Source organism: Colias eurytheme, chromosome 7 (genome assembly GCF_061535395.1).
Source record: "Colias eurytheme isolate Ceu_HAF_F1 chromosome 7, ilColEury1 Martin Lab GWU primary, whole genome shotgun sequence".
Lineage (NCBI taxonomy): Eukaryota > Metazoa > Arthropoda > Insecta > Lepidoptera > Pieridae > Colias > Colias eurytheme.
Window position 1 is genome coordinate 9120794 of NC_142986.1, and position 20613 is coordinate 9141406.

Consider the following 20613-nt stretch of genomic DNA (forward strand, 5'->3'; position numbering starts at 1 on the left):
TATATTATATTCAAACAAGTAATTACTATCTTTAAAAAAAAACACACACATTTTGTATAATAGACCGTTCTAAATTCATTATGTTGGTAGTACTTGATAGGTTTAACAAAAGAAAAACAGCAAAGGTCCGCCATTTTGAATTTAATATTATGCCCACTCATAATTAAGACGAATCTAATGACACCTCTCGAGCTAAAATCCATCCAACTGTGATCCAACCCCTTACCACGGTAAACAGATACCACAGTAAATAGAATAGCAGATACAAACAGTACAGATACTCCCTATTTATACTGTGCCTTTTCGCTAAAGAGGAACTTGACAAAAAATATATATTTATACTCGTAAAGCTACACCTGTCGATTATAAGTATAGCTATATCAATTATCTATAACTAGTAAGTTTATTAGGTAACGACCAGGTGAACGTACTGTCCACATCTGCCAGTTTTTGGCATTTCCAACTAGTTTCGCCATCCTCAAATGGAAATTTTGGTATTTAATAATTGTATGTGTAAAGGTTTGAGATCTAGACGTGTTATTTTAAAGTTCAATAACATAATATCTTAGTTGTCGCAAAACTTATAATGATAAATGCAAATACAGTATTTAGAGTGACACAAATCGTGCCAAAACACTAGTCTATATGCTATAGGCCTATACTTTAGCCATACCCAGCAGTATCTACATATTTAATACTTATTCCTATATTTTTTTTACCGGCGTAAAACCAAAGCTTTATCTTCGGATGTTTAAATGAGGACCAATTAGAATTAGAATAAAAGCAATACTGACTAGTATTGCTTTTAATAAAAATACGTCTGGATATATGCTGCCGAAATTAGTTTTCAAATTGATATCTTTCAGTGGATAGTTTTTTTATAGAATATAGGTCCTGCAAACTTATTTAACATTACCTTATTTAATGAACAGCCATTTCAGCTATCGGCAACATCAAAGCAATTTGTTATTTCGAAATGAACAATTTGTATTTTAATTATAATTGAGCATAGAGTTTACGTTGAAACGGAGGTGGCGGTGCGTAAAATTAATTATATTCCTGAATATAAGCCAGCGTAACTGGCCAATAAATTTTTTGATTATTTGCTTTATGCGAATACGAGACTCGTTTACTTTCATTTTTCGAATAAAAATTGCCCATAATATTTTACTGCTACGATCACGTTCTGGCTATGGTAAAGGTTATATTCAAATTTGGTTACATAGTAATTACATACATATATTTGTTTGCGTTCATAAAACTTCATTTTGTTAAAGTATTAAAAATGTATGTAATCTATAAACCAGATATTAAAAGCTACTATTGTAATTAAAAATTACACAATCACTAAGTTATTATTTATAGAAGCATTCTTCTTGTCCATAATTAGATGTAAAACCTCGCAAAACCTATCAGCCCTTATAAAGATGCTCTTTTTACAAGGTCTTCTTACTATTTTAATGATTCAGCCTGTCTTAATCTTATTAAAGAGGAATTTTGTTTATCAGATGCGACGGGAGTACAGAGGAAGTGTCGGAATTCCAAGACAGACTGAAGACTGTGTCAATGCAGTTGGAATCTCTTAAACAACAGCACAATAAACTGATCGCACAGATTAAAAAGTCTTCTGGGTAAGTGTGGATGGTGGATGAATTATAATATATCTTACAGAAAGTAACTTGTAAATAAACCATGTCCAAGCAAACTGATAGAGGATTGGTTTGGTGTAGATACAGAAGTAAAATATCTTTTATAATGTATATTCTAATCCTATATTGATAGACTATTAGTTAATGATATTGTTGGGCGAGAACACATTCCAGATCCTCGCCCAGGATTTTTTTCCGTTAACCCATTGAGCCCAAGTGGCCCGATCGGTCCACGACACAATAATATATTTTCTATTGTGTCTGTGGTTCCGGGGCCTGAGTTATTAACCAATAGTCTATCAATATAAAATTTTAATAGCTTTATATTTTAAGCCAAAAGCTTCTTTTCAATAAGGTTCTGAAATTTAGAATTGTATTTATTTGCTATTCTTTATAAATAGTCTTTATAAACGATATTTACGAGTCTTTATAAATAGTCACTTGTTTTAGACTAAACGTAAATCTCAAAGACCTGGACACTGGATCGCTATTCGATTCAGTGGGAGGTCCGTCGGAGGAATATGAGAATCTCAGGAGAAGAATATTCTCGAACACGAAGGAAGTCTGGTACTTTCTTAATCATGAGCTGACGAAGGTTATAAAGGGAGACTATAAGGTGGAAAAGCTGCAGTCGATTTTGGACCAACTTGCACATAGGAAAGGGTATGTTTTTGTTCTTTTTAAATACTTATTGGATTTTGTTATAGTTGATTGAGTCTTGAAAGCAGAGAGATAGATTTCTTATGAACATTTTCTTAGTTTTAGAATAGCAAAATTTTTTCATGTGAATTTTTAAATAAATCACTTCTGGCAGGATTTCTTTTCTGGTCAGTTTTTCGAGAGATTAACTCATATTTATAGGATGCCGATGATTTCAGAATAATGTTTCTAATAAAATAAACTAAATCTAATTGCTAGTATAACACTCAAATAATAATCAAAATATGCGTGTGCGCATTTCTTTGAAATTAATCCAAAAAAAAATTCTGACCATTGATCTGATGTGTCATTTTTCTTGACATGAACTACATCCTACCTTATATTTTTTTATCAATGCTTGCGTTGTTCTTGTAATAAAATATCTTAAATTCACCCAGGTCACTACTATCAGACCAGCAGAAACTTCCAGAATTAGACGGCTATCAAGACTGGAGATTAGCCGAAGCAGCAAATGTAAGCGATTTGGTGCAACGGAGACTCAAATACCTCCAGAATCCACCAGATTGCAGAGACGCCAGGAAAGTTATATGCAATTTGAATAAGGTAATTATTAAAAAAGTTGTAGGGATGAAAAAATATAGCAGTATTTTTAAGAGGTTTTCTGTTATACCACTACCAGGGACGGCGGCATTTTGTAGTAATCGACAGCTAAGCATGTTCTGACAGAAAATAGTGACAACTATATTGACAACTATTCATTTACAAAAATATTAAATCAAAAGTTACCTCTAACATAATAGCATTCTGAAAAAGCCAAACCAACTTGTAAATACAAAAATAGCAATATAGATTAACTCGTAAAGTTATTTCGAGTGTTATCGGCGTGTGATAATTGACGCTTAAGGGGGATTATGGCCGATAACAGGCTATTTTAATGGTGGCTCTGATTGAAATGCGCTCTTGTGTGATTTATTGTCTTTTATTAACTGATATTGTGGATTTTTTCGATTTATTACGAGATTTTTTCGATTATGATTTATGATTAAGACTCCAAAATCGTCGCCGTACTCTATGGCGTGATGGTATTGCCATGACGCGACCTTGAAATTTTACTCTCAACGCGCCTAAAGAAGTTTCACTTCAAAAATTAAAGGTGGATCGAATTTGGGTAGTTTAATAACGTTTGTAATACAAATTTAGTAGCCAACATCATTTTTACGAGATAATTAAAATATACTTACTTACTGGAGTGGCGCAGGGACCCAAAGTGAGTCTTGGCCTCTGACAATAAGAGCCTCCATTTTACTCTATTCATATATCTCTCATTTTAATTAAAATATAGTTTAATTAAAATGTATTCAAAGTAAAGCAGTGTCTATTTTTATATCGGAAAGTGTTGAAACAACGATCCATTATAATGACGGATGTTGTTTTAACCCATTTTCATTTATGTGACATTCTTAAAATAGCGCGATTTAATCGCTTTGATACTTATCAAAATGTGTTAAATATGTTTGTTTTGAAACGGGAAATTGTTATGTTTATTTATGGAAGAGTAGTAAAATAGAATAGAGCAGTATAAATTCGGAATAGTAAATAAAATATTTACTCATATAAATAAGGGCAAGAGCATAAATTTAATATAGCCACTTATATAGATAAAGCTAATATGGTGATGTGTTTGTTGCTATGTTCTTCTTTCACACAGTAAAGCACCAACACATTTAGGTCACTTATTTTATAGAAGTACTAGATTTCCGCCCGCGGCTTCGCCCGCGTTTGCAAAGGAAAACCCGCATAGTTCCCGTTCCCGTGGGATTTCCGGGATAAAAACTATCCTATGTGTTAATCCAAGTTACCTTCTATATGTGTGCTAAATTTCATTGTAATCGGTTCAGTAGTTTTTACGTGAAAGAGTAACAAATATCATATATATCCATATATCCATACATCCATACATCCTTACAAACTTTCGCCTTTATAATATATAGAAGTATATACTTTAAAAATACTATATCTTTGGACCAAGTTCGACGACAGCCCTTGCTGAAATTAAGCCTTAGCATAATTTTTTCTCTCATATACATAGATACAGCTAATGCGGTGATGTTTTATTTTGTTTATATTGAATCGCCTTATTAAATAGAAGTACCTTCTTAACAAAAAAAAAGCTATCTTTGACCAAGTTCAACAACATACCTTGCAGAAACTAGATTATAAATTTTTTAACATATACAATACATTCTTTTTTTGCTAAGCTTACCAAAAATTTTTGTAAGAAGGCTCTTACAAAATATGTCTACCATGGTAAATCGAATTGTTCGGTGTTATGAATAAAAAATTCATACTTATGTTATTCACAACTACAGTTTTATCGATCTGTAAAACAGATGTAAAATGTATTAGTTCAATGCCAATATACATAAATAACATAGTTTTGTACAAGATTCGGGGCTTACCCTGAATTCTGTTGCTGAGTGAAATAATAATAAATAATCATTTGTCAGAATATTATTTTTACAGTTGGTTCGTGTGTTGATAAAGAAAAATCTTTGCTAATATTATAAAGCTAGCTTGTCGAACATGTTTATCTCGAGAAGTACCAGTTCGAATTTTAGAGTTATTTTTATGCTGGATAATTCATTTATCTAGGAAGTAGAAGTTAATATAATCTATAAACTCAAACTCAAACATTTATTTATCCAATTAGACTTCTTATAAAAGCCCTTTTGAATCGTCATAACATTTTTAACATTTACCACTGATTCGGAAAGCAGTATCTATGGAAAAGAACCGGCAAGAAACTCCATAGTTGCTCTTATAAAATATAAATATCATCGCAGGTTTAACCCCGAATCACAACTAATACAAAAAAATATATATGGATCGTTTACTTCTACACTAGACAAAAGTCATCACACTTGTATTTACATTATTTCGTGTGTGACAAAAATTGTTAAAGTACATTTATCTGATCTCGAGTGCAACGAACCATGTGAAGATACTGCGGTCCCCGATTTTCCGAGGTATAATTAGTTTGACAAACATACGTGCTAACATTTGCACAATACATTCTAACGGTGAACTTGATAATAGTCGAAAATGTGCTCTATTGTTATATGAATAAGGCTTAATTTGTATTAACGATTGGGTTAAGTACATATTTTGGTGGTAATTCAATTTGTATCAATTGTATAGAGATAATTTTAGATCCAGTAATCACGTGCGTTGTGACTAAATATTTTAATATTTTTGTTTTCGAACACACAGTGTTGATTAATTAATTATAAACTGTAGATTTTAAAGTAATATCTAGGTAAACTGATTCTGATTTTCTGTTTTAAATTCGATACGGAAAATGCTTCATGGGTCGTTTCCACGTCGTGGGTTTCATGTATTTATTAATGAAGAAGAATTTGAATTTTCTTATTTTTTCATTATTTTAGTAGAAATAAGACAGTTCAGACAAAAATAAAAATATCCAATATTGTCCAAAATGTATTCTTCAATCATGACAGCGATCGTAAAAATTTGATCCAGCCATTCTAAAGTTATAATCGGTTTAACTAACTATACTATAAAACAAGAAGATACAGCTTATCTGCACTCACTAGGTCAATATACTATAATGTTATCATCGGACGAGCACTTGACCCCTTCATATGCTTATAGTAACACGTGGTTTTAACGTAATGTAGGAAATGCTCATGTTTCTTACAATAAAACAATGTTTAGATAGGTTATATTGCATTATGTAATGATCAGATGAACTCTCTTTACTTATTGAAAGGACAAGGAAGTAATAGACAAAATTACATGGAGGTAGGCAAAAGATTAACATAAACATGATGCCAGTTAAAAGAGCATTGAAAGGGCATAATTACCGTAGAGTGGAATGTAAAAAATAGTAATATCCGTCGTCCACGTATATAATTAATATTTTCAATTTAGCGATACTCCACGTCTGTCGTTTGTGACGTAGGTATTTCAGGATTTTTAAAAATTGTACTTAAGTAGCAGGGCAGGGCAAAAAATCTTTATGTTCAAAATGATATTTATAATTATATTTATATCAATAAAATTTTACATTGAAAAATAACCTAATTCCAAAAATAACCTCTTTCCAGGGCTGCGGTTTCGGCTGCCAACTTCACCACATAGTATACTGCCTTATATTCGCATACGCAACAGAGAGGACACTAATACTCAACTCTAAGGGCTGGAGATATAATACGAAGGGGTGGGAGTACGTGTTCCACCCTATATCTGATAGTTGTGTGTCTGCGTATGACGACAAGGTTGTGCAGTGGCCGGGTGAGTTTATACAGGGTGATTTTTTTTATTATTTTTTGGTAGGAATGATATCCTCAACTCCAAGATAGTGCAGTAGCCGGGTGAGATTATGCAGGGTGCTTCTTTTTCTTTTTTTTTTTGGGAGAAATTGTAGGGTGTGTTCAAAGTGAGGTTGGTTCTTGTCTGAGTATATAAGGTGTTTTATTTTTCAATTATTGTTTGATAGAAATTATAGGCTGTGTATAAAGTGAGGTTGGTTAAGTTTATTCATCAGATTTTTCTTTAATGGCGTTTTCGCTCTATATTGACCGAAAGCAAAAAAACAGTGGAGTAGATTTCTATCAACACGAATAGGTCACTTGCCAAGGTATAGAAATTGATGACAAAATAAATACCTTAAAATCGGACGTGCTGTGAAAATAATATGTTATAATAGGAAATTATACAATAATGAACATTTCAATATTTTTGTTAATAATTAACTAAACATTATATTTGTTTTCAGCGGCATATGATCCAAAAGTGGTATCTCTACCGTTCATCGACTCCATCTCGCAGAAGCCAAAGTTCCTGCCGCTCGCCATACCTTCGGATTTAGCACACCGGTATGGTAATAACTGTTTATATCTAGAATTAATTTGATTCAATTTATAATAGAGATATTATTTGGGTTTTGGTAGATTTTGCTTTCACCAGAAGAATATAAATAAAAAAAATTCTGATAGCATTACTTTAATGTGGTTAATTATTATTATTTACATGTTTTACAATGAATGTTTCTTGTCCTTTTTCAGTATAATTGTTAGATAAATAGAATAGTAAAAATATTATTATTTTCATCATTAGTAAAGTTTTGACTTGATGATTACAAAAAGTCTTAGCTTATTCAGTCATTTATTTTTTACAAAATTTATAACATAAATTATTTTTTGTAAAAACTTCCTAAAAAAAACTAAAAATAATAAAAATAACGAAAATTCCAGGATAGTACGTTTCAACGGAGACCCAGCGTCATGGTGGATCGGACAAATGCTCAAATACATATTAAAGCCGCGGCCCGCCATGCAAAAGGCGATAAATGAAACAATATCCAAAATGCACTTTAAGAGGCCGATTGTGGGGTTCGTATTTCAATTTTTATTGAAGCTATTTTGAATTGCCACATCATGGATTTACAATCATGTTTTATTAGACACTAGTGGTTAGGGAGCCAGGTGCAAATTTGGTTCATTATTTCCTCTCAAGAGATAATTCGTCAGACGCATGAGAGTATAGTATTATAAAGCCTCGTGAACGTCAGCTGGCGCTCGGTTGGGGGGGTGAGCGGTTGTAGCCTCCCACGCACATAGGAAAAAAAAAACATTCATTCATTCATTTCCTCTCAGCTAAAAATTTGTCAAATTGTAGCTAACCCAATATCTCAACGAAAAAAAATAGTCAGCTGGTTACAACATGGTGTATTATACGTCAGCTGGTGTCTCGAACATGAAAGTTAAATTTAAAGAAAAATTTATTTTCCTTTATTTCCTCTCAAACAAAAATTTACCTGATGATAGCTTATATGTAACTGTGGATAAATATATATGTCAGCTGGCTGTATCTTGGTGGAAAAACCGTCAGCTGATACGGGAGGCTACAACCGCTCTTCCCCCCAACCGAGCTCCAGCTGACGTTCACAAGGCTTCATAATACTATACTTTGATGCATTTTACTAATTACCGCTTGAGAGGAACTTGGTCATAAAATCTGCTGCTGGCTCCCGGACCATAGCATTCCGCCTGCGGCTTCGCCCGCGTTTTCAAAAAAAAACCCGCATAGTTCCCGTTCCCGTGGGATTTCCGGGATAAAACCTAGCCTATGTCACTCAGAAATGATGTAGCTTTCCAACAGTGAAAGAATTTTTCAAATCTGCCAAGTAGTTTCGGAGCCTATTCAATTCATACAAACAAACAAACAAACAAAAAATCAAACCTTTCCTCTTTATAATCTTATATATAAAATTCTCGTGTCACAATGTTAGTCTGCATACTCCTCCGAAACGGGTGGACCGATTCTCATGAAATTTTCTGTGCATATCGGGTAAGTCTGAGAATCGGCCAACATCTATTTTTCATATGTACCACGGGCGAAGCCGAGGCGGGCCGCTAGTATTTGTATATATTTGTATAGATGTATAGATGTATAGATGACACTTTGAAATTTCATACAAATACCTTTATGTTCCATACTTAAATTTCGTGTTGTACACAAAAAGGAAACAGATTTAAAATTCTATATTTCAAACATAAAAATATGATGCATTGTGTCAAACTTCAAAGTGATGCTAAAATTTTTAAGTCTTATTTTGCGGTCCACTACTATCGTATCGATTATCTGGGTTTTAAAAAAATACTTACGTTATTTTTTTAAATCTGTCAATTTTTTCACAGAGTACATATACGTCGCACAGACAAAGTGGGCACAGAGGCGGCGTTCCACAGTATAGACGAATATATGGTGCACGTCAAGGATTATTATGACCAGTTAGAAATTACACAAACTGTAGACGCAAGGAGGGTATATTTGGCCAGCGATGATGCTAATGTGAGTATATTTTTGATAAAATTTTTGTTTAAAAATAGAGATAAACAGAAAAAGTTATGAGGAGAGAGAGAGAAGAGAGAGAGAGAAGAGAGAGAGAGAAGAGAGAGAGAGAAGAGAGAGAGAGAAGAGAGAGAGAGAAGAGAGAGAGAGAAGAGAGAGAGAGGAGGGGGAGAGAAGAGAGAAGAGGGAGAGAGAAGAGGGAGAGAGAAGAGAGAGAGAGAGAAGAGAGAGAGAGAGAAGAGAGAGAGAGAAGAGAGAGAGAAGAGAGAGAGAAGAGAGAGAGAAGAGAGACGAGAGAGAGAAGAGAGAGAAGAGAGAAAAGAGAGAGAGAAGAGAGAAAAGAGAGAGAGAAGAGAGAGAAGAGAGAGAAGAGAGAGAAGAGAGAGAAGAGAGAGAAGATAGAGAAGATAGAGAAGATAGAGAAGATAGAGAAGAGAGAGAAGAGAGAGAAGAGAGAATAGAGAGACGAGAGAGAAGAGAGAAGAGGGAGAGAAGAGAGAGAGGAGAGAGATATAGAAGAGAGGGAGAGAAGAGAGATAGGAGAGAGATATAGAAGAGAGAGAGAGAACAGAGAGAATAGAGAGACGAGAGAGAGAAGAGGGAGAGAGAAGAGAGAGAAGAGAGAGAGAAGAGAGACGAGAGAGAGAAGAGAGAGAAGAGAGAAAAGAGAGAAAGAAGAGAGAGAAGAGAGAGAAGAGAGAGAAGAGAGAGAAGAGAGAGAAGAGAGAGAAGAGAGAGAAGAGAGAGAAGAGAGAGAAGAGAGAGACGAGAGAGAGAATAGAGAGAGAAGAGAGAGAAGAGAGAGAGGAGAGAGGAGAGATCGAAGAGAGAAGATGGAGAGAAGAGAGAGATGAGAGAGAAGAGAGAATAGAGAGAGAAGAGAGAGAATAGAGAGAATAGAGAGATGAGAGAGAGAAGAGAGAGGAGAGATCGAAGAGAGAAGAGGGAGAGAAGAGAGAGAGGAGAGGGAAAGAAATAGAAGAGAGAGGAGAGAGAGAAGAGAGAGGAGAGAGAAGTATTGAGAGGTGTCAAGGGACATCTGGATGGAATGAAGTTACTAAAGTAGCGGATTTGCTTTCGGTGAGAGAGAGAGAGAGAGATTTCTGTCGCAAAAAGTGTCGTTACAACTTTTCGTGAGAATTTTTTTCCGTCCAGCCCCCTTTCACAACGCGCGATAAGGAACTTCGTTCCAATAAATTGATACTATAATTTTTGATATTGATTTGATGGGCGGATGGCCATAATCATCAGAATCACCCATATCTTCAGTAAATTATAATGTTGGTGGAAACAAATGAATCATCAATGTTACAAACAAATGTTATGTAATCGTACAAATCTATGCACTAGTAATTAGGGAATCACTTGATCAATCGCTTTTAATTAGTTTTGTTACAACAATGCACAAGATTACTCGGAACAATAGCGATTCGTCGCAAACGTGGTGCTCTAGCCGTTCTTCGTTTGTAACCAAGCAACGTCTGCAGCCGACCATCGACGCGACGCTCCGCCAGATCGACAGTTGTCAAATCTCGTTCCGATGTAATTCTCACCAGCCAGTAATACTTCTACCAGCCAGTAATACTCCTACACGGCCATTCTGACTTTCGACCGTCCTCGGGCGCATCAAATTGCAGTCCTGTAACAATAACACAATCCATCGGACGGGTATCTGTCAATATCTACCCGCTCGCCCATCCTGACAAGCTAATACGTCGTCGTCGTCAACGTCTACTACGTAATATTACGGTCATACAACAATAATTGTCTCAGAATGAAAAAGCGTGTGTCCTTTCGACCACTCATGGACCGGACGGCACCTTTTTCTACTCACACAACAAACAATGCACTCTTTATCGGCATGTCCTATCCTTAGGACCAATTTTTTACACAGTATCATTTGGACCGGACTGGTGTGTCCTTTCGACCATGTGCATGGACCGGACGACACTGTCCCTTCGACCAAAGAACACTTATGGTTGAATCGGATAAATGTGTCACTTCGACCAGCCGCTATCAGCTGCATGGCCCGGACGACATTCCCTTCAACCACCTTCACACACCACATTAGTCGATAACTATTCTCACACAACGTGCCAACATAGTTAAGTAGACTTCATGCAAACAATGCTTACAGATTACTCATAAGTTACGGATTGTCTTGCTCTGCATGAATTTCGACCAATTTTCGACAATTCATGGTCAATGATATCACAATCTCAGATGTTATGTCACGCCACGCTTTATTGGGACCGTTTTAGATAATCGTTAGCAAACTTTTCAAAGTGCGCATCACACGCTCTACTTGCCCGTAAGATGCCCAAGATCACTGCGCACAGTATCTGGCAACTTACTAAGATAGCTCTATTTTATCAAAAAAACAAGACGATCCGCTTTCAAACAAAAAGGGGACTGACTCACCGGATTACGGCCTCAAGATGCTACTCGACGGTCGTTGTTCGCAGATATTAACCTCTTATTTTGTAGTAGCTATACCTCCTTTTTAACCGACATCATCCTCTTTCGTTATAATTTGTTGCTACGTGTCCAGCTTGACCGCATATGTAGCAGGTTACGGTCGCAATTTTCTCGGGAGCACGTGTTGCAGTTAACGGATTTTGTTATTTAGTCATCCCAGAAGAATCTTCTCAAAGACGCTTTTTACAGTCGGCTTGCCGGTGACAAATGACATTGGAAATCTTGCGTCCACAATTCAAGGTTGCTTCAAGTTAGGCTCTTGGATTTCAAGCTCCGATCTTCGCTTTAGAAAAATGCCTCTTAAGATTCTAAATAGCTGAGGTTTGGTAGTGACGTTTAGCTGACGGCGTATCAAACCATTCTCCCGACATAAGACCGATATGACGAATCCAGTTATAACATCTTCTGGCATTCGGGTTTTAGGTATAGTTTCGATCATATTCCATAAGCGCAAGGCAGCTTCTGCTGCGGTTTCTTTTGTTCCAATTTGAAAATGCAATATTTCATCAAAGTAGTCTTGAAATAATTTTGGTTTACAAAATCTGGCCATTAAATTTTGTTTTACAGTCTCCCATGTGAGCTCATTCAAATTCAACTTTGTCAAGCAAGAGGCGGCGCAGCCTTTTAGTGCATTGGTAAGAGCCACAAGTAAATCTACGCCCTTTAAATTTTTGGTCAGTACTATAAACTCTGTAATCTTACACCAACCTTCTTCATCTACGTCTATATCTTACGGATTAAACTCAACGAGTTTCACTGGACTAGACTGAGCGCTAGCAGTTACCATCGGCGATTGCGTCGTCGCTAACATCCGAGTAAGTAAGACTTCCATATTGCTTAGCAATTTCATGGCGCTATTTTCGTCAGATGGTTGATATTCCTCGGTCAGTAGCGCTTGGTAATCCCACTTCTGATATGGGCGGATGGCCATAATCATCAGAATCACCCATATCTTCAGTAAATTATAATGTTGGTGGAAACAAATGAATCATCAATGTTACAAACAAATGTTATGTAATCGTACAAATCTATGCACTAGTAATTAGGGAATCACTTGATCAATCGCTTTTAATTAGTTTTGTTACAACAATGCACAAGATTACTCGGAACAATAGCGATTCGTCGCAAACGTGGTGCTCTAGCCGTTCTTCGTTTGTAACCAAGCAACGTCTGCAGCCGACCATCGACGCGACGCTCCGCCAGATCGACAGTTGTCAAATCTCGTTCCGATGTAATTCTCATCAGCCAGTAATACTTCTACCAGCCAGTAATACTCCTACATATTATTTCTCCTCCACAGGTGTTAGAAGACGCCCGCAAGAAGTACCCAGAGTACACGTTCCTCGGCGACCCGTCCATAGCCAAAACAGCGGCAACACACCGCCGCTACACGCCCGTGTCGCTCACCGGCCTGCTGGTGGACCTGCACCTGCTGGCCCTGTGCGACCACATCGTGTGCACCTTCAGTAGCCAGGTGCGTGACCCGCTATACACACACACCGCCGCTACACGTGACGCTCACCGGCCTGCTGGTGGACCTGCACCTGCTGGCCCTGTGCGACCACATCGTGTGCACCTTCAGTAGCCAGGTGCGTGACCCGCTATACACACACTAAACGTGACGCAACTGTGTCACGTGAATAGAGCGTGACGTGACGAACGTGACGGTGTAGCGCTCGAGTGACTAGCCAGCGCTAGCAGTATGCAACGCTGGCGCTCTATTAGACATTATGTTAAGACATAGTATAAGTCAGTTCTTTAAAGAAACGAATCTTCAATGGCGGCGCTTATCATTCCCTCTCGCTCACACACGGCCGTACGGTATGCAAAAAAAAATAGGGTAAAGTAAAATGTATTTAATTTTCCCTGTTATAATTTTTGGAAGAAGTATACAAATATAACCCTCGAATTTAAGGTTTTTGTGGGGGGGTGAGGAGAGGGGGGAGTGGTGGGAATCCCTCCTCCAAAGGGGGGGGGGTGAGGAATCACTTAGTTTCTGAGATATTGGAGTTTAAAGTTTTGAGAATTGCCTTGAAATTGCAAAAAAAAATATGGACAAGAAATAATATGAACTTATGGTTAGGGAGCCAGAAGCAGATTTTATGACCAAGTTCCTCTCAAGCGGTAATTAGTAAAATGCATCAGAGTATAGTATTATAAAGCCTCGTGAACGTCAGCTGGAGCTCGGTTGGGGGGATGAGCGGCTGTAGCCTCCCACGCACGTAGGAAAAAAAAAATACATTCATTCATTTCCTCTCAGCTAAAAATTTGTCAAATTGTAGCTAACCCAATATCTCAACGAAAAAAAATAATCAGCTGGTTACAGCATGGTGTATTATACGTCAGCTGGTGGCTCGAACATGAAAAAAAAAATATTATTTTCCGTGATTTCCTCTCAAACAAAAATTTACCTGATGATAGCTTATATGTAACTGTGGATAAATATATAAGTCAGCTGGCTGTATCTTGGTGGAAAAACCGTCAGCTGATACTTTGAAACTTATTACATAGGAGTATCTATTGCCAATTTATATGCATCAGCTGACTAGATTTTCCTCAACTTATTGCTAGCTGATTCTTTTATTTATCGCATCAATATATTTTTAACACTCTCACTCACAAATTTTCATCTGAGAGGAAATGACGATATCTTTATGGAGTTTCTTGCCGGTTCTTCTCCATAGATACTGCTTTCCGAATCGGTGGTAAATTTAAAGAATGTAATGACGATTTCAATTTTATTTCTGTTCCTTGTGCCATAACGGTGTCTTATCTCCTACTCTTGTGTGTAAGTCTGCGTTTTTGTGTACATATAAAATATTATTAAATATATACTGTGATGGTACAGTGAGGATACCAGTATTCTTAAAGAGATCTCTTAGTGAGTCCCTAGCACGTAAATTATAATATATAGAGCGTATGGCTCTTTTCTGTAATATAAATATAGTTTCTATATCTGCAGCCCTGCCCCATAGCAGAATTCCATAGGACATAATGCTATGAAAGTAGCTAAAATAAACCAATCTAGCCGTGTCTTCATCGGTGAGATGCCTTATTCTTCGAACTGCATATGCAGCTGAACTAAGCTTAGCAGCGGTGGTGGCAACATGGGCCCCCCATTGTAGCTTCTCATCTAGTGTCAAACCAATCAAAAGAAAAACAGTGGAATCCACAGGGTATAATACCTCCCCGTTTAAAATAATATCCCTTTTCACCTTTTTTACATTTGGAAGGATAAATTCTACACAATTTGTTTTTTTTTTTGCATTTAATAATAAATTATTAGCAGTGAACCAATTGGATATGCGTAAAAGAGCAGAGTTTATTATATTGTTTTTTTTTATCGAGTAACTAGTTCATTTATTGCTAATTGATTATTTAATTATTTAAATATATAAAATTATTTGATTACATACTTATTCGTTTCAAAAATAATGATACTGAATGTTTATTTCAACTCAACTCTTATATTGAAGCGTAATGTCGAATAATTAAAGATATCGTCATTTCCTCTCAGATGAAAATTTGTGAGTGAGAGTGTTAAAAATATATTGATGCGATAAATAAAAGAATCAGCTAGCAATAAGTTGAGGAAAATCTAGTCAGCTGATGCATATAAATTGGCAATAGATACTCCTATGTAATAAGTTTCAAAGTATCAGCTGACGGTTTTTCCACCAAGATACAGCCAGCTGACTTATATATTTATCCACAGTTACATATAAGCTATCATCAGGTAAATTTTTGTTTGAGAGGAAATCACGGAAAATAATATTTTTTTTTTCATGTTCGAGCCACCAGCTGACGTATAATACACCATGCTGTAACCAGCTGATTATTTTTTTTCGTTGAGATATTGGGTTAGCTACAATTTGACAAATTTTTAGCTGAGAGGAAATGAATGAATGTATTTTTTTTTCCTACGTGCATGGGAGGCTACAACCGCTCACCCCCCCAACCGAGCGCCAGCTGACGTTCACGAGGCTTTATAATACTATACTCTGATGCTTCTGACGAATTATCTCTTGAGAGGAAATAATGAACCCAATTTGCACCTGGCTCCCTAACTATTATCACCAAGTTGTATAGTCCCAGCAGTGGGTACTTATATGGGCTGATGATAATGATGAATCTCAAACAAAGAAATAAAGAAATATTTAAAGAAATGTATTGCTCAAAATTATAATTTTCAAATTCGACTACCTGAATTTGACTACCTGTCGACCCCTATGCGAAACCCGATCATAAATTTAGAATGACAATTATGTATTTGCTATCTTCTTCTCTTATATATAAAAATGAATCGCAAAATGTGTTGGTAAGCGCATAACTCGAGAACGGCTGAACCGATTTCGATAATTCTTTTTTTATTATATTCCTTGAAGTACGAGGATGGTTTTTATGTAGAGAAAACGTAAATATGTACCACGGGCGAAGCTGGGGCGGACCGCTAGTAGTAAATAATATTTTCTTTAATAATATATTCTTTGGGGAAAGTTGTTCAGTTTATGGGCTAATTACGAGACTACGAGTATTAATGGGGATTTTGTTGCGTTCTGTATATATGTCATTTGATAGTTCATATAAATACACAAATATCATAACAAAACAGTTTGTCAACAAACAAATTAAAATAATTAACAAAATAATTACTAAAATAATTATCAATTTACGTTATTTTTATTTTCTTTTTTGCTGATCCTACCATCTGTCAAAGTCAGCTTTGGCCGCCATTGAAGATTCGTTTCTTTATTGAACTGCCTAATACAATACATCGCGGCGTTACAGCGCGTCCGTTTTACGCTTTGACGCGCGCTAATAACGCGTTCTATTTGACAAAGCCTTTACGCGTACTTAGCGCGCGTCAAAGTTGAAAGTACTTGAAACTATATTGTCGTATACACCACTAGTTTACCACGGTTCGTACATTTGGCGATCGAGCGTTCGGGACTCGGGTACTTCTTATCTGTACATACGTACTGCTGCACTCGCATTTTCTCCACTCAAAAAGAACGCACGAAGCATAAGTACATAATCCCGTGATGTGAATTGATATGACATCGTACCGGGAAGAACGTAAACAAACGCGACGAAAAAAAGCAAGTTTTCACTTCCGCTAACAATTTGGCACTGTTTGTCGCGTTGGGGCGGGGGGCCGTTGGGGTGCGACGCGGGCGCAGGCCGCAGAGGGAAAGGGGGTGGCGGGGTGAGGAATGGGTGAATGGCGAGCTTGGACGCGAGTTTGCCGGAATTTATCAATGGATCTGTGCGACGGACCTACTCGAAATCGTACGCTAGAAAATTACAACACAATACCTAGTGTGGGTCATTGATTAAATTTAGGTTTAACAATTTTTACATATTTATGTGGACAATTTTGGGACATTTCTGTTTGTTAGTGTTTTTAATTATTTCTTACACAAGTATGATTGGTTAAAGATACTTAACACCCTATAAAATTTTTTGTACTGATTAAAAACTAGTGGTGTATAATAACAAAACGCATAGAGTGACGACCAATTAACCGTCTGACGTGCGCTACATACGGCTTCTATTGGGCAAAGCCATAATCCTTCAATGTTCGCGTATACTGTCAGTAATTATAATAAATTTATAACATGTTATTTGTATAGTCACATTAAGGGCCGATTTTTCAATGCTTGAATAAAACTTATCCGTCCAATAAAGTATTACACGATAATATTCAAATGTCAACTGTCAAATACGGACAATTAACATTCGTTTTTAAAATGGTAGTTTTATCCCTAAATTTACTATTACCACTATTATTTATTATATCGTAATTGATTACAAACAGGTGGGTCGCGTAGCCTACGAGATGATGCAAACGAACCGTCTGGACGCGTCGCTCGCGTTTCAATCATTGGACGATATATATTACTTCGGCGGGCAGAACGCGCACGACCGCCGCGCGCTGCTGCCGCACGTGCCTAGCGAGCCTAACGAGATCGCGTTACAGGTGAGATATATTAATATAATAAGTTATTAGGAAATAATTATTGTCACATTATCTAGTAAAATTGTAGGAAAGCCAAAACTGTACATTGAATATTTTTTTAAAATATTCAATGTACAGTTGGTCCTTGGTCCATGATCTACAATCAATATCGAAGCCAGAAATATAGTTTTTAGAATGTTTGTCTGTATGTATGTTCGGGCTAAACTCAAAAAGTATTGCATGGATTTACTTCAAATGTTGCATTAATATTACTAACAAGTCGGGTCAATATAAAGGCCAATATAAAGGGTATCATCACAATAAGACCAAAAAGAGACCAAAAAGGCAACAGCTAGTTCTTATATAAAAATTTGCATGCCAGTCAATTGGCAATTTGCGCCGAGAAAATTTAAATATATTATAACTTCTATAAGTGTCTGTAAATGTTAAATAACAAACACCTTGCTACATCGGGCCGCGGGCCGCCCCGCATATATCACATCGCGAACGTACAAAATATACTTGACTATAAAATTAACATCAGTGAATTTGGAAAATGTTAAAAAATTATTAATTATCATTATAAACTAATGTTTAGTTATGTTACTATGACTAAATTAAATAAGTTCTCATGAAAAATAATATTGTTATACAGGAAGGTGATTTAATCGGCATCGCGGGCAACCACTGGAATGGATTCGGACGAGGGACCAATAAAAGAACTAATCAAGTGAGATATTTATATTTTTATACAAATATATTTTTAAGTGAAACTTCTTTAGGCGCGTTGAGAGTAAAATTTCAAGGTCGTCATGGCAATACGGTCACGTCATGGAGTAAGGCGACGATTTTGGTATCTTTGAATCTTGCCAAAGAAGTTTCTTTTCTGAAACGTGTGTTCGCACCCACGCTCTTTTTTAATACTGTTTACTATAAATAATTAATTAAATAAAAAAAAAAAAATAGCATGCAACGATATCTCTTCATTGGAATCTTTTTTCATTAACGCCATAAAATATCGATATGAATAAAACTTTTGATTAACAATACCAAAATTTGTTGATTTTCTGATCGAAATTAAAGTCAATATAAAAGAAAAAAAAATATACATATTTAAAGTTCAGTACAAAAAGCTATTATAAGTACGACAACGTAAAATTCTTCCCTTCCTAATCCTCAACTATTGTTAGTATTAATTTAAAATAAATTTTTCCTATTTCAGAACGGCCTAATCCCATGGTACAAAACAGCTGATCATTTAGTGCTCTACCCGTTCCCAGAGTACAAGCAGGTAGACAAAGAACGACGGAACGACTTATAGGGAGATGTTCGTTAGTACAGTCGGCGATAAAAGTGCTTTTAATTAAATAATGTATTTATTATGAAATGATAATATGCAGTGAGATTATTAATTTAGTTGTATCTGTATTTGCTTGGTGGTATTTTAAATTGTATCGGTAAAGTTTGTATCAATGTTTATTCTGTAATCGAAGAAAATAATATACTTTTGTATCCAGGAATCGTATTTAAATGGTAAGTTTTATTAATGGAAAACATTTTAAAAGCATTTTAACGGATTTATAAATTTTAAACGGCTTGAAATTAACAGTAAATTGTATACGCACATCATTTTGAAATATAATAAGTTTTAACCAACAAATGTACAATTTTATAAAGGTTCACTAGATAATTAAGCTTGAACATAAATATAATAGTAAAGTATTTTGTCGCCGACTGTACATGTAGCCGATTAAACCCTTGTTGTTGTTAATATTATTAAGGGTCGATTTTTCAATGCTTGGATAAAACTTATCCGTCCAATAAAGTATTACACGATAATATTAAAATGTCACGTAAACTGTCAAATACGGGCAATTTGAATATGTTTTTAAAATGGTAGTTTTATACATTATTTGACGAATAAGTTTTATCCAAGCATTGATAAATCGGCCCTAAATATTGAATTTATTCGGATAAGACTTAGCTGTAATTGCTGCAAATAATGTTAGTGAATTTTGTTCATGTTTGCAAAAAGCATTTAATGAAATTTGAAATCAGTTTTTTTACAACATGACGATAATACTATGTATGTGATTTATAGGTGTATGTAGTTCATTTTGCCAGACACACGCTTTACCGTCAGAAAGTATCACATTTGAAAATAATATATTAGCCTTTTTTTGATAACTCAAACACTATTTTTATATATGTAAAATATATATTTTATTATATGTAAAAAGGTGTAGATAGGTTACCAACACTACATTCGATCTTCAAACACGGCACACTAACGCATACACGACTATGACGTCAAAGTGAGATGGCATGATTCAACTGTTGTGAGTGAGAAAGAGACAACTGAAGTAAAATGTGGCTAATTAGCCACTTTTTGACGTTTCTCTTGTGGAGCTTGTCTACACTTTGTTTTCTACCACAAGTAGGTGTTAAACAAAAAATCTCACGATAATTTACCCTTTCGATGTTTCTGACTACTTCTAGGTTGTTAAATACAAATTTTACATCAATCACAAGTCATTCTGTATAAATATTATCTTTTACAATCATTTAGTTTTGTTTAATATAGCTTTAGGTAGTTAATTAATTGTAACTTTTCCATTTAACGGTTTATAAACGGCTTTAATGATTTCGATGTAGTTTAGTTAATTTGCAAAATATAGTCTCCATTATATAGCAATATGTTTTTTTTTATAACAAATACAATCTTTTAGAAAAATATGCGAAAAATATATTGCTATTTCATTCACACTCGTATCTCACACAATATTTTTAAAGTGAAACTTTTATTACATCGTCTCATACTTTTTGGTCTGTGTAGCGCATGTCGCGTGTATCGCGGCTGCCGAGTAGGTATACCTACTCGGCAGCCGACCGTCACGCGACATGCGCTACACAAAGCAGTGTTCGGAACCGTTCGAACAGTTTCACTTTTACCGTGGTTTCATAAAACCACACAACATTTTTTTCTCTTTC

At 35.7% G+C, this 20613-nt stretch overlaps 2 protein-coding genes and 1 pseudogene across 4 annotated transcripts in view; 2 read left to right on the forward strand and 1 right to left on the reverse strand.

Annotated features, from left to right (window-relative positions):
• Positions 1 to 20405, forward strand: part of FucT6 (alpha-(1,6)-fucosyltransferase 8) — a 33212-nt gene extending 12807 nt beyond the window's left edge. For 2 of the 3 annotated variants that reach the window (XM_090103605.1, XM_090103606.1), the window contains exons 3-13: positions 1509 to 1631; positions 2100 to 2312; positions 2747 to 2912; positions 6437 to 6623; positions 7108 to 7207; positions 7586 to 7723; positions 9032 to 9185; positions 12964 to 13137; positions 17482 to 17643; positions 18278 to 18352; positions 18845 to 20405. In XM_090103605.1, the coding sequence (XP_089959731.1) occupies positions 1509 to 1631; positions 2100 to 2312; positions 2747 to 2912; positions 6437 to 6623; positions 7108 to 7207; positions 7586 to 7723; positions 9032 to 9185; positions 12964 to 13137; positions 17482 to 17643; positions 18278 to 18352; positions 18845 to 18943 (1591 nt within the window). In that variant the 3' untranslated portion in view covers positions 18944 to 20405. Of the gene's footprint in view, positions 1 to 1508; positions 1632 to 2099; positions 2313 to 2746; positions 2913 to 6436; positions 6624 to 7107; positions 7208 to 7585; positions 7724 to 9031; positions 9186 to 12963; positions 13253 to 17481; positions 17644 to 18277; positions 18353 to 18844 lie in introns of those variants that run through there. The other variant, XM_090103607.1, reaches the window with a different exon arrangement.
• On the forward strand, positions 9424 to 9966 carry LOC149907239 (uncharacterized; the record flags this gene model as incomplete). Its single annotated transcript, XM_090103829.1, is given in 1 exon segment — positions 9424 to 9966. A coding segment is annotated over 1 exon segment (543 nt), but the record flags the coding sequence as incomplete, so codon positions are not given.
• LOC149907240 (uncharacterized) lies at positions 10899 to 12946 on the reverse strand (annotated as a pseudogene).
• Positions 20406 to 20613: the final 208 nt, after the last annotated feature.